This window comes from Acipenser ruthenus, chromosome 17, assembly GCF_902713425.1.
Source record: "Acipenser ruthenus chromosome 17, fAciRut3.2 maternal haplotype, whole genome shotgun sequence".
In the NCBI taxonomy this organism is placed as follows: domain Eukaryota; kingdom Metazoa; phylum Chordata; class Actinopteri; order Acipenseriformes; family Acipenseridae; genus Acipenser; species Acipenser ruthenus.
In genome coordinates, this window is record NC_081205.1 from 24,555,751 (window position 1) to 24,568,866 (window position 13,116).

Below are 13,116 nucleotides of genomic sequence, written 5' to 3' on the forward strand. Positions count from 1 at the left end.
TTTGGAACATTGCATATTAATTAATTCATGCCCAGATCGACCCTCGATGTTCTTCAACCCTATTATTCTGTATTTTTTTTTTTTTTTTTTTATAAACTGTTAAACCTGCTTTTAGAATGCTACACTTCGGTCTAATTAGTAGTCTTCCAAAAGGCAAGCAGTGCTATACATAACAATGAACACGAAGTACAATAATTTCCCTTCTGCATATATTATCCTAGACAAAAAAATAAAACATAAAATCTATACAGTAACACAATTACTAATCTATTTATGGTATGATGGTTTTGGTGGAGCACTTAATTAGTATCTCCCTACTTGCTACATTGAATAACACCAATTCTAACACTTACTAATTGTGACTCAAGACTTTCTGAATCTTTGCTTACAATTATCTCACTTCCAGTTTATTATAACTATTGTAACATTAATGACCTAACGTTAATTACGCGATAGTGCCCGTCGAAGGATCTACAGTGTGTTAGTTGACCACGACTGAAGTTATGCATCCCAAGCCAAAGGCACTAACAAAACTCAAGGTCAACTTAACACATGGTAGAGCCTTCATCGAGAGGGCACCTACATTTACTTTGAACTTGTAATGATTCATCGGGTACCCTTCAGCTGAGAACAGTTTTATAAAAATAGTCCCAAACATTTTCATAAAGGATCACTAAATAAAACTTTATTAAAACGAATAATTTTGCTGTTTATAGTTTATCTGAACAGTGCCATATATCTGAATGGAGCAATATTACTGAAACGTCCGTGTCTCTCTCTGTTGTTGTTGAAAGATGCTGTGTCTCTGCTCTAGTCGAGCCGACAGCCTGTGATTGGCTGACTCGGCAGTTGTAGGTACAGGACTGGTTGCTTTCGTTGATGCAAAGTATTGATTGGCTGGTTTTGGTGGATAATAAAATTAGTTTGGGCCAATTGTGTCTTTGTTTAGTATTTACTGTCCAACAAATGCAGCAAGTCAAAACGAAAAAACCAGTACTTGCACGGATTGATTTTAAATTTGACTCGCAGGTGATGCAGTGACATTTCAGCGGGTATCTAACGTGTATTAATGTCTGCCATAGCTGTAAGCTGATTGTCTGACGATACTGAATCATTTTCTAATGACCAGTACATAGCTTAGTCCATGTCATCCTGAAGGCAGACAGGTTTTTTTTTTTTTTTTTTTTTTTTTACCTCTTAGTTATTTATTTTACTATATTATGCTTTTTTATTTTTTAATATTGAGTATTGAATAGTAACATACCGTACTGAAGGAGACCTTGTATAATTCAAAAGATAATATTTAATCGTAGCTGCCTTTGTCACCATGCAGAAGAAAAAGGCACTTCTAAACAGCTGCAGTACAACTTTTCATCAATTTAAAAAGCAGCATTATAAAATAAACAAAAATTCTTTGCAAAATAATCTAGAGAATAATTTATGATCACTTGACACTCGTGTACTGTTTTAGAAATGTACTTCAAACTGAAAATGATCATCATACAGCTATCAAATATAACTTTTGTCTAATTACAATCAAAGAGACGAGTAATGATCTATGTGCTTTGGCTGCAAAAGGGGATTCACTGGATGAAATATATCAAATGGGCTTCCTATCTATACCACCATCCATTATAGTCATTCAACACTATAAGCTATAGTCAGTCCTGATAATGCAGACGTTGGTGGGCGATGCAGTTCACTACTGAGGAGTACTGTGTCATGCTCAAAGGATGTGCACTTCTTTTGAATTCATGCGTTACATATATTAAAATAATGTTTGCCAACCATATATTTGAACTGCTACAATATTATTATTATTATTATTTATTTCTTAGCAGACGCCCTTATCCAGGGCGACTTACAATTGTTACAAGATATCACATTATTTTTACATACAATTACCCATTTATACAGTTGGGTTTTTACTGGAGCAATCTAGGTAAAGTACCTTGCTCAAGGGTACAGCAGCAGTGTCCCCTAACTGGGATTGAACCCACAACCCTCCGGTCAAGAGTCCAGAGCCCTAACCACTACTCCACACTGCTGCCACAATATCTACATCAGCATGTCGTCAGTAGGTTTATACTATATTACCCGCAAAAAAAAGTAATTTCTGGTAACTCTATAGTACTTAAATATATGCATTTTATGCCCCACAGAGTTCCTATTTAATAAATGTGTTCATTTGCAATTCCTTTGAACTGGAAAAGAAACCTCAATCGGTTACATCAGAGTCATGAACGAAGCAGATAACAGCCAAAAGAAATATGATAATGAATCAGAGATCACTTTAGATAAACTTCAAATAGTGACTTTTTTTTTAGCATTAACAATACATGATCATATTAATATTTGGTTTCTGAAATACAGCAATTCCCATTTCAGTACCTTGCTAAAAATGTAAATTAAGTTGATGTATCTATATCTATATATAGATAGTAAATATGGACTGGAGAGAAGGGCTATAGTGGAAAATTATTGACCCTAAGGAAGACTGTTGGTACCGGCAGGGGGCTATAATGCCGGAAGCCGAGGGGCATTTAATTTTCCACTATGAGTGGAGTCTGCAGTACATATTTGATATATGAATCAGTCAAGAAAATAAGTGAGGCAAGGTTGGATAGTAAATATGACTACATATTTTGTTTAAATACAGATGATACAGCATACATAAATAAATATTGACTTACATATTTTATTTTGTTTAAATATAGCTGATACAGCATAAGTAATTAAATCAATAAATAAATAAATAAATAAATAAATAAATAAATAAATAAATCAATAAATAAATAAACAGGAAATGTTTTTGAAGTTCTTACCGCATAGTTAAAGGTTTTTTGTCATCATATTTGTCGAGTTGAATTTACGAAAGTCAGAAAACATTGATAGTGATCACCATTTTAGTGTTTGGAGCATCTTTTTTGTAGTATGTTTTGTAATTCATTGTCTGTCAACTCACAGAATTGGTGTTCAGCAGTTTTCTCCCCTGCACTCCTCACAACAAGAGAAAATGGCAGGACTGACAGTGATATGAACCAATCACATGACAGAGAGAGACTATTGCCCGGTGGTGTAAGGATGTTAACCAATCACAGGCCAGAATTTCCAATGACTGATTCTCATTCATATATACACAAGGGCTTACAAGTGTCTGTTACGTTTTGTTGTGCAACCCCTGTGTATCCACTCCAATTACAGTGGTCATGCTGGCAGATTTATCAACAGGGTAATAAAGTACAATTTTAACCAATTTTTATGAAAGGAAAAATCACATCTGTTGTAGACAGCATTTACTTGTTGTATGACTGTAGGAGGGAGATATGAAGGCAAATTAAATAAAATCTTCTTCATTATTTATACACTATTCAGTGAGATCCCAGGTTAAAATCAGCATTATCTATTTACACTATAGGTATGTCATTGTTGCCAATTGATAATCCCTGACAGCAAAGCCTGTCCTATACTTGCAAATCTCCCAATGTCCCAAAGTAACAAAGTCAAACCCAGTTCATTAATGTGCAAATGTTATCATGCAATAGCAATTTCTTACAGAATTTCCTAGCAGGCATACAGTAAAGATATCGCTTCATACTCCCAGTGTAAGAAGGGGTTTCAGTATCTCATATACCTTTTACATATTTATAGTACTGTACGTTAATTTACAAAAGGTACTTGGTACCTCGGATTACAAAGGGGTAACAAATGTAACTTAAAGTAATGGAAAATAATCACAATGGTGTAATGGCCTGCATTTTCTTTTCATGAAACACAATAGAGCAGGAAAAAAGTAAACAGGTAAACAATGTGATATGTGCTGGAAAGCCTCGAGATATAACAAGGGCATACTATTTCTGATCTTGGTCCAAGGTAAATGCGCGGGTTTCATGACTATATCAACACGTGTTGTCTCAACAAGTTTGGAATGACAATAAAACCTTCATGAGATATGGTCACAGTTGAGTTCATATCACATAATGCCAAGGATTATTCATTTTTCATATACACTCTTAAATATTATACGGTTACAGGATGGCAAACGTTTGTATGGCGAAATATCGGCACAAGTAGAACTGAACGGACTGTTTAAGCGATAGGAGTGTCGATATAACCTATACACAGATGTTCACCGTCCTATAACAAAATTATATATTGCTTTATTATTAGTACAAATAAAAATTAGTAAAAATCCAGTTATATTTGTTTTCTAATCATTAACAATCTATTTAGTCCACTGTCAATTTCATTGAAAAGAGGGAAAAGGTTGAGAATACCATTAAGTGGCTGAGGTATGTGGTCAATTGTGATGTCACCATTTAATGGACTTTGCATTGGAATATAATTCTAAGAGGTGGCTCAGGTAGTTTTTTTTTTTGTTTTTTTTAAATCAGGTGATGTCAACCGTGCTGATAGAGAGAATACAGCACAGTAAGAACTGCAAGTGGCACTGTTGATGTCATGAATAGGGTTTCTCCATGATGAATGTGATTTTCTGTTAACTGTTAGTTAATAAATAGGCCAGCTAAAACTGCAAACACCAGAGCCCTATGGATGATCAATACCCAGTCGATCATATGCTTGAAATCGGTTCAAATTGTTACTGTAGTACCGTTTAGCAAATTAAAAATAATAAAACTCACCTTATATGAAGCAACTCTGCATATGATTCACTGCCTGCCAGGACATAGCTGATCCCAATAGAGATACTGAAAGAAAAAAAAACATCTTATTTATTATTTCAGGGAGAGTTTATTTAATTATTTATTAAATCATCATTACCACTATTGCCGTTATTGTTATTATTAACAACAAATGGTTCTCCAAAACACATTTCTCTTTGCGTTATTTGAATTTTCCCAAGAAATCTTATTAGTGAAACTGAAAGGATGGTTCTGTCTTTATGAATCAAATATAATGAGGTTACATAAGGATATCGGCCAAGAAATAATTAAATACAACGGTTAAATTTATGCACAGTATAGAAATCTTGCCTAGAAACACACATCTTATTTTGGAAACAAATGCGGTATTAACAGATGTTTTTTTTTAAGGGAGCTGTATGGTATTTGAATGGATCCCAACCATCTAATGTATACTAAAAATACCTGACATTGTATTGATTCCCACTTCACAGATTGTATACTAGGATAAAAGTAATGTGCCAAGAAATTTAGCATTCCCTCCCAGCTGTTTTTTGTTTTGTTTTGTTTTTTACAAAAAGGAAAAGCAATATTATTATCTTCCTTAAAAATATACTGGTGTACATCACTTAAATTAAATAGTGGTGCTTGTTAATTTATTAAAATATGACCCTCCCTGCAGACTCTTGTGAATTGTTGGATGTTTGATTTTCATCTTGGTGCCAATTTTTAATTACATTTTTTTCCTTTTTAAATTTCACTTACTGTAAAGTACGATTTCTTGGCTGGCATGTATGCTAATCGTGTCAGTGCATTAATCACATCTGAACACATCTGTTAACAGATCAAACTGAACAAAGTGCAGCTAAGAATACATTGAAAGTCGTTGCGCTATTAAAATAAATTATTATGGTTTGTCATTCATTGTGAATGAGCAAGAATTATAAAACGGTACATAAAAACCATTACAAAAAAAGCTAAGAGGTGTAAGAAGTTAAGATTTTTGGGGTAATTGAATGTCCACTGAATGCAACTAAGAACTTATCTACATGAGGATAATTGTGTTTCATAAAAAGTGTGAATTATAATTAAAACTTGCTGGTTAATTAATGTCTTATTAATGCCTTAATGTCTCCTGTATGCACATTATAGATGACTGGGAGAAATACTGCCATAAAAAAAAAACCCAGTTTATTTTGACAGTAGTGACATTTCTCACAAATATAACTTTAAAAGCGGAAGTCTAGAGGGCAAAAAGATTAAAACCCCACTTAATCTTAATATCGTACTAGGTCATGCCCTTATGCCTCAACAGACAACAATGGAAAATACTTTCCTAGATAATATAGTATATCTCATTGCCTTCATTAACCTTTTCCTCTTTATTAAAAATTCCTTTGCTGATGCTCCAAGCTAGGCCCAGCAGGGATACCTTGTGGTGACATTTCGGAAGGTAGGAAGGCAGCTCACTATGTCAGCAGTTGCTTAAGCTTTTGTCAGTCACAGCATGTGGATGCCTGGCCAGATTCTACTTTCCTTTCATATGGCAATTTGGAGAGGAAAAGGTAAAAAGACTTTGTTATCTGTGAATTAATCATTTCTGAAAACCTTTCCATGTGCAGGGGTCAATTTTAATAATAATAATAATGTACGTACTGTATATAGTTAAACAGTAAATATTGATGTACAAAGCGACACCAATAATACCGTAGGTATGTACTTAACCAGAAGGCTTTAAGAATTAAAATAAACTTGCAAGATTTGTTTTTTTAATTACATTTGTACCTAAAACAGGATATTATACTGTACATTAAAACATCTCAATGGCTGTTTTGAAAATAAAAATCACCAACTCCCTTTGGTACGCTATACTTTAGGTGAGGATGGCCGCAAGGGGGAAAAAGTAGTGATTACAAATGTCCACGCTGTTAAAGACATACTTCAGATAACTCTTACTGTACTGTAGCTGAATTTATTTATGCTTTTTTTCTTTATTTAAAAAAAAAATAAAAAAATAAATCCGCTGGGAAGTTTGCTGGAATATCACTGTAGAACTATGTAGCAGCTTATGTTTATAACAACCCCCTTGCTTTCTACTAGTATAAATAATCATGTTTATGCAATGGATCATTTGGGTTTGTGCCAGTGTTGCTTTTAAGTAACAACTTAAATGAGTGACCGGTGGTTGATTGAGTGCCAATTCATAGAAGGAAGTATCTTGGCTTGGCAGCAATAATGTAAGGCAGTCTGCCAGATTGCAAGGACACCTTCAGCGCAAGTCTGAATTTTTTGGAATTCTGATTAACAGGACATGTAACCTGGTTATGTATGTTTTTTTAACCATTGGCTGACATTTGTTCTTGCCATACATTTTTTGTTGTTTTTTTCTAATTACGTTACCATTGACTTACCAAAGACATGATGGCGCTTCATTTAATTTTAAATTTAAATTCTTTCCTTTGCCTTTGTCACTGCCAGGCACTGTTTTGCCATGGAGTACTTGGCATATTCTCCATGCCCAGCTTGTGATGCCATCATTGCATCAAGTAATAGTTCAACAATATGAAATGCAGCGTATACAGTTTAAGAGGGCATACAACAGTATATAGAATGCATAAGAATATGTAACCTATTTCATGTAAAAGCTTAAAAGTTTTACTGTTGTGTATATTTCACTAAAGGGAACCAGGGTAATCTGCTGTTGCAAAAGTACCAATCCCAGATCATACCCAGTGACGAGCTCTAATTTCAATAAAAACTTCACAATATGTTGTATTTTCTACAAAATATATGTTTTTGCAATACAAATCCATACATTGATGGTAGCTTGTATAGGTGGGACAATATACTAATGTCACAATACATATCACGAGATACAGGTTGCAATACGATATGTATCACGATAAATGGGATGGTCTTGATTGGCTACTTGTATGATGCATAAGATCAAATGATCAAACAATTAAAAGATCACTATGAGATGGCTCTATTGAATTAGCCCCAAGCATGTTTCACTTATTGAATAGATTTTCCTTTTGTTCCTTTTAACACAGCTATTGATAGACTGCTAACATTGTGTGCTTCTTGCTAACTGCTACTCCAGATTTAAGTTTATTTACAATGCAAATCTATAAAGTATAATTGCAAGTGTGCAATAAAGGAAATCGAACAGAATCATCTACAGAAGACCAATAGACATTTAATTAAAATGAAATTGTAATGATACTGCAAAAAAATAAACATAAAATCGGCTACTGTCATGCATTTAAAATATGTGCTGTGCAGTACACCCAAACTTTAATTAAAGACTTACAATTACATTTACAAGTCACAAATACATAAAATCCTTTTTTGGTAATGCTAGATTACAATTACTGTAGGTTACACTTCCTCCCACATCTTTTAGTGTTGTCCAAATTAAATAAAAAAAAAATAAAAAAAAATCAGTAAACACTAAAAACGGGGTAAGGAGGGTGGGATATAGGTGTGTGGAGTTCATCATTCTACGAAGAAACCATATTACAGGTAATCTTCGTCTTCTTACCTTGTATAATGAACTCCACACACAGAATGAACTCTACCATAGGAAATAGATAACGGGTGGTAGGTCAGATATTAGTGGAAGAAGCCACAGACAACAAAGGGGGGCTGAGAGCAAGAGACATTTAAAATTATAATGTTTTATAAAGATCTCAAAAGAGGCCCAGGTAGCAGCATTGCATATGTCCTGGATTGGGACGGATTTTGCCCATGTACCAGCCACTCCTCTTATCCTTGTGTATGGTTGACGCTGGAATGATATTTTGTATCCATGTTGTACTATCCCCAGGACCCAGGTGTTTGATGTTATTTTCTGCCAATTTGTTAGAAAACGTGACACTCTCACCCCTACTACCAGATGTGAGGGGGTGGACCGGTTTATGAGCGGACAATGTCTGGAAGTAGATGGCCTACCTTTCCCTTATTATAGCCTTGGGAGGATCCATATGGCCTGAAACCTTGGCTCCGTTGAAACCGGTATTGTCCTCCAAATGATGATTGGTTTGACAGCTGTCTAAACCTTTGTCTGTTAAAATAAACCTTATTGAAGGGTGCACCTCTCCTGGCTGTTGAGCAGGATCTAATGGCCTGTCTTGCCTCCTTCATCTGTGCCAGGGAGTCCTTGAGGCCAGTGCTGAATAGTAGGTCCCCCTGAAAGGGTAGATCCAGTACCTTTGTATGTGTGCGTCAGGGGTTAAGGCCGCTATTTTCATATGCAGGCACCGTTTTGCAGATATAGCATTCGCCACAGCCCTATTGGTATCCATGCTATCGCATGCCGCCTGTAACTGGATTTTTACTGGATTTTTGCCCTCTTCTACAATCTGCATGACCAGTTCAATGTTCTCCGGGCTTGGAGTCTGTAAAGAAGCAGACAGCTGGCTCCACATCTGGCTCCAAGAAGGTATCAACCTTTCTGTCTCCCCGATCTACACCAGATCTGTATGATGCACCTGTGGCAGGTATTGCCATGATGGTGTCTACCTTCGGCAATTTAAACATATCATTTTTATGATTTGCCGGTATCCTTTAGAACTTGTCTACTCTGGGAATCTGTGGTGTAGCAAAAGCTGGCTTACCCCATAAAGCCTCAACGGGCCTCCAGATTGCCTCATGGAAGGGAAAACCAAAGACTTTCCTATCCTTTGCATCAATGATGCTTAGGAAATCATCCTCTTCAGTACCTGTCTGGGTAGTAATGTTGAGGGATGATGACAATCTTTTTTTAAAACAGCATCTGCATTAGTAAACACAATTGCAGTACCATCTCCAGTCACTGATACATCCTCATCTGGCCCAGAGTCCAATACGTCATTGTCTCCCAGGCTGTGAGCGTCTGCAGAGTAATCCTGCTCCCAAGCACTCCATGCTGTTGTGGTATCAGAACCCGCCATCCGGTCTACTTGCTGGGGAGGAAGAGCCTGCCTTGAGCTCTCAAACTCCTGCAGTCACGGTTGGCATCGTTACCTATGCAGGAGTTGGCTGAGTAAACACTGTAAGAATTTCAGTAATGGCTGCCGCTGTTTTCGGAAGCACGTCTTTCTCCCTGCTGTCACGGGTGTGTTTGGATTTTGCAGTTATTTTTCTCGGGGGGGGGGGGGGGGGGAGACAAGGTGTCCTGTTTCTCCCTGGAACTGCTTGGTCTATTTGTTGTGGAGGATGAAGAGCGGGTTCTTTCCGACCATGGAGTTGGGGACGAAAGAGCCCTTCTCTTTTGGGTCAGTGTCTCCGACATATCAACACACATCAGACATACATTTCTAACAAAAGAAGGTGAAAGAGGGGAACCACACTGTGAACAAACAAAAGGCATGTGTATAACACACTGACAGAAACAGAAAGAAACTACAGAATGAGAAAAAAGGGGGAAAAATACTATATACTACATACACAGGAGAAATTTGGAAAACACTACTAAAGGATGTTGGAGGTTTTATAGAGGAGGGATACTACTTTGGCGCCAAAAAAGTTTATATCAAGGATTTCTGAGAAAGCTCTTGACCAGAGCAACATGGAGACTAGGAGTTCACTGTATGTGGAGTTCATCATACGAGGTAAGAAACTATTATTTGCAAAACAGTTTGTAATATTTTTGCAACAAGTCATTAAGATTTAAAATCCAGGAAAAGCAATTTAACTGGACTTGCTTTTTTTTTTTTTTTAACATTATCAATGAAATCTCATTCAAGTTACGGGAGAAAAAACAAGTGATCTTGTATCAATCGACGCTTTTCCAGAGTTTAATTAAGAAACAGAGCCAGCTCAATACAACTTTAAAAGGGACATCACGTGGCCAAAAATAAAAACCGAAAACGAAGAGCCCTACATATGGGCCAGAAAACATTATTAAATCACACAATACTACATGTCTCAAGTTGGTTTGGGGCAGTTATGCACGCATGAATATACAGGGTGATTAGAAATTAAGTTTATTATTATTTATTTCTTAGCCGATGCCCTTATCCACGGCGACTTACAATTGTTACAAGTTATCACATTATTTTTACATACAATTACCTATTTATACAGTTTGGGTTTTTACTGGCGCAATCTAGGCAAAGTACCTTGCTCAAGGGTACAGCAGCAGTGTCCCCACCTGGGATTGAACCCACGACCCTCCGGTCAAGAGTCCAGAGACCTAACCACTACTCCACACTGCTGCCCTTTACCACATCAATACACCATATCATTCATGTGGTAAACTTACTTTCTAATCACCATTATATATATACGCCCATGATTAGTTAGCAATTTTAAAATCAAATTTGTGTAAGTTTAAGATATTTCTTTAAAGCATCACTGGTCCCCATTGATGTGGAAAGGCTTTCATCTAAACCTACAAAACTTTCCAGTTTTTTATCAATTGATATCAACACGTCACAAAACAATTACCACGTCACACAAAAAAAAAAAAAAAAAAAAGATTTTGAACTTACAACTGAAAAACCAGAAGAAGGTTGAAAGCATAACTCATATACTTGCTGAGAAACAGAACTCCCAGAATATGCAAGTTTGGAACACATTCCTCTTCAGGATTCTCTCTGTTGTTCTTTGACAGCAACCCTCTGTCTGAAAGAATAAACACATTTTATATTATTAAGAGGAACATAAGAAATACACAATATAACTTAATTTGTTTTTAAACCTAACATGGTCTTTTTCATTTGAGAGACTGAGACATATATTTATTATTATTATTTATTTCTTAGCAGACACCCTTATCCAGGGCGACTTACAGTCATAAACAAAAATACATTTCACATGCAATTCCGGTATCTGCAGCCATTACCTTACTGTGATACACTTGTTGTAATGAATTTGCAAGCATGACCTTTCATCTGTTTCACAGATTTACTGTAAAATAGGAGGATGCTTGGTGGTTCAGTGGTTAAAGGGGCTTGTTACCAGGAGGATACCGGTTCACTGACTCACTGTGCAGCCACTGACTATGCGTGACCCGAAGTCACTTAACCTCCTTGTGCTCCGTCCTTCGAATGAGGCATAAAACAGAGGTCTTATTGCAAGTGACTCTGCAGCAGCAGTTGTTAATGCATTGTTCACACCTTAGTCTCTCTAAGTCACTTTGGATAAAAGCATATGCTGAATGACCAATTAATTAATAAGAGTGAAGTTCATTCTTCATATGCAATTTTTTTTTTTTTTAACATTTTATCCAAAATCGGAGCAATGGTTCTAGTCCTACTTTAAGTAAGGCAAAAACTGAAAAATATATATATATATATATATATATATATAATGAAAAATGATTTCCATACAAACAAGTTTGTACCTAACAGTAACAGCAATTTTATTAATTTCTCAGAAGCATCCATCTGCTAAGCAAGAGACAATCAAATAATTAAGATGCATCTGTCACTGAAACATACTCTTCCATACCAGGTTCATTAGAAGAAATACGCTTGTAGAAGAGACACAGACACTATGATATCAAGTACAGGTTTTACAATGATAAAGTAGCATAAACTGAACTGCAAGCCAATATGCTTTTACTAATACAATGCTGTTGTAGGCACAACACTTCGTACTTTTAATCAAATTGCTAAATACTTGTTACAGTATCTCTTCAAAGTGCTGCCTATTGGTTTTCTTATTGTTTTTGTACAGCTCAGACAATTTTACCCAGCCTTTCTTCCAGAGTAATTTAAATAAAGCATTGTATGTTTCTGAACAATTTCCTTATCTGATTAAGCTATAGTAGTAATATTGCTTTTATCACTTTCTGGACAAATGTAAAAAACAAACAAACAAAAAAAAAAACCACAGTATATTTAACCGTCTCTCTTTCTTAAAGGACAATATCTTAGTACGGTACAGGTTTGTTCTTCGTCTCTAATCCTACCTCATTTTTACACTCTGAGAAGTGTCTACCAACATTTGTTGAATTGAAAGATACTCTCCGATTACATAATTCCTTCAGGTGTTGCTTAATTAATGATTGAACACACAATACTAATATTCAAATATATCTACAAATAGAAAGGAAAAAATATGCATGGTGTAACCCAGAAGTACTGTAGGCAACTCAATCCTTGATTCACTAAGTACATGTACAGTCAAATGATTACGTGCTTTAGGACCTGGTCAGCAGTTCAATTTGTTCAATTAGGGACATGTTTGAAACAGAACTTGGATGAGAATGCCGACTACTTATTCCTGATATATCACTTTTAAAAACATCCAGCACTGAGCTTCTGAGATAGTTTGCCTCATAACACGAAGGACGTGATCCATCTGTTAACATCAATCTGTTCCAAGATATTCCCAACATGGTTGCCAAGTAGGTGAATCCCAATACCGCAGTATATTGTTTCAAGTGTGATCACAGCAATTACTGAATTAACTGCTTCATATGTTACACAGTATATTCATTACAGTATATTCACACTTCCTATTGCAAAATTATTTCAGTTAC

General features: G+C 35.8%; 1 protein-coding gene across 2 annotated transcripts in view; it reads right to left on the reverse strand.

The window, feature by feature from the left end:
* si:ch211-51h4.2 (uncharacterized) overlaps nucleotides 1-13,116 on the reverse strand; it is a 104,861-nt gene that overhangs the window by 65,776 nt on the left and 25,969 nt on the right. For both annotated transcript variants that reach the window (XM_034038731.3, XM_058990191.1), the window contains exons 6-7: nucleotides 11,120-11,252; nucleotides 4,644-4,709 (exon numbers count right to left, since the gene is read on the reverse strand). In XM_034038731.3, coding sequence (XP_033894622.1) covers nucleotides 4,644-4,709; nucleotides 11,120-11,252 — 199 coding nt within the window. The remainder of the gene's footprint in view (nucleotides 1-4,643; nucleotides 4,710-11,119; nucleotides 11,253-13,116) is intronic.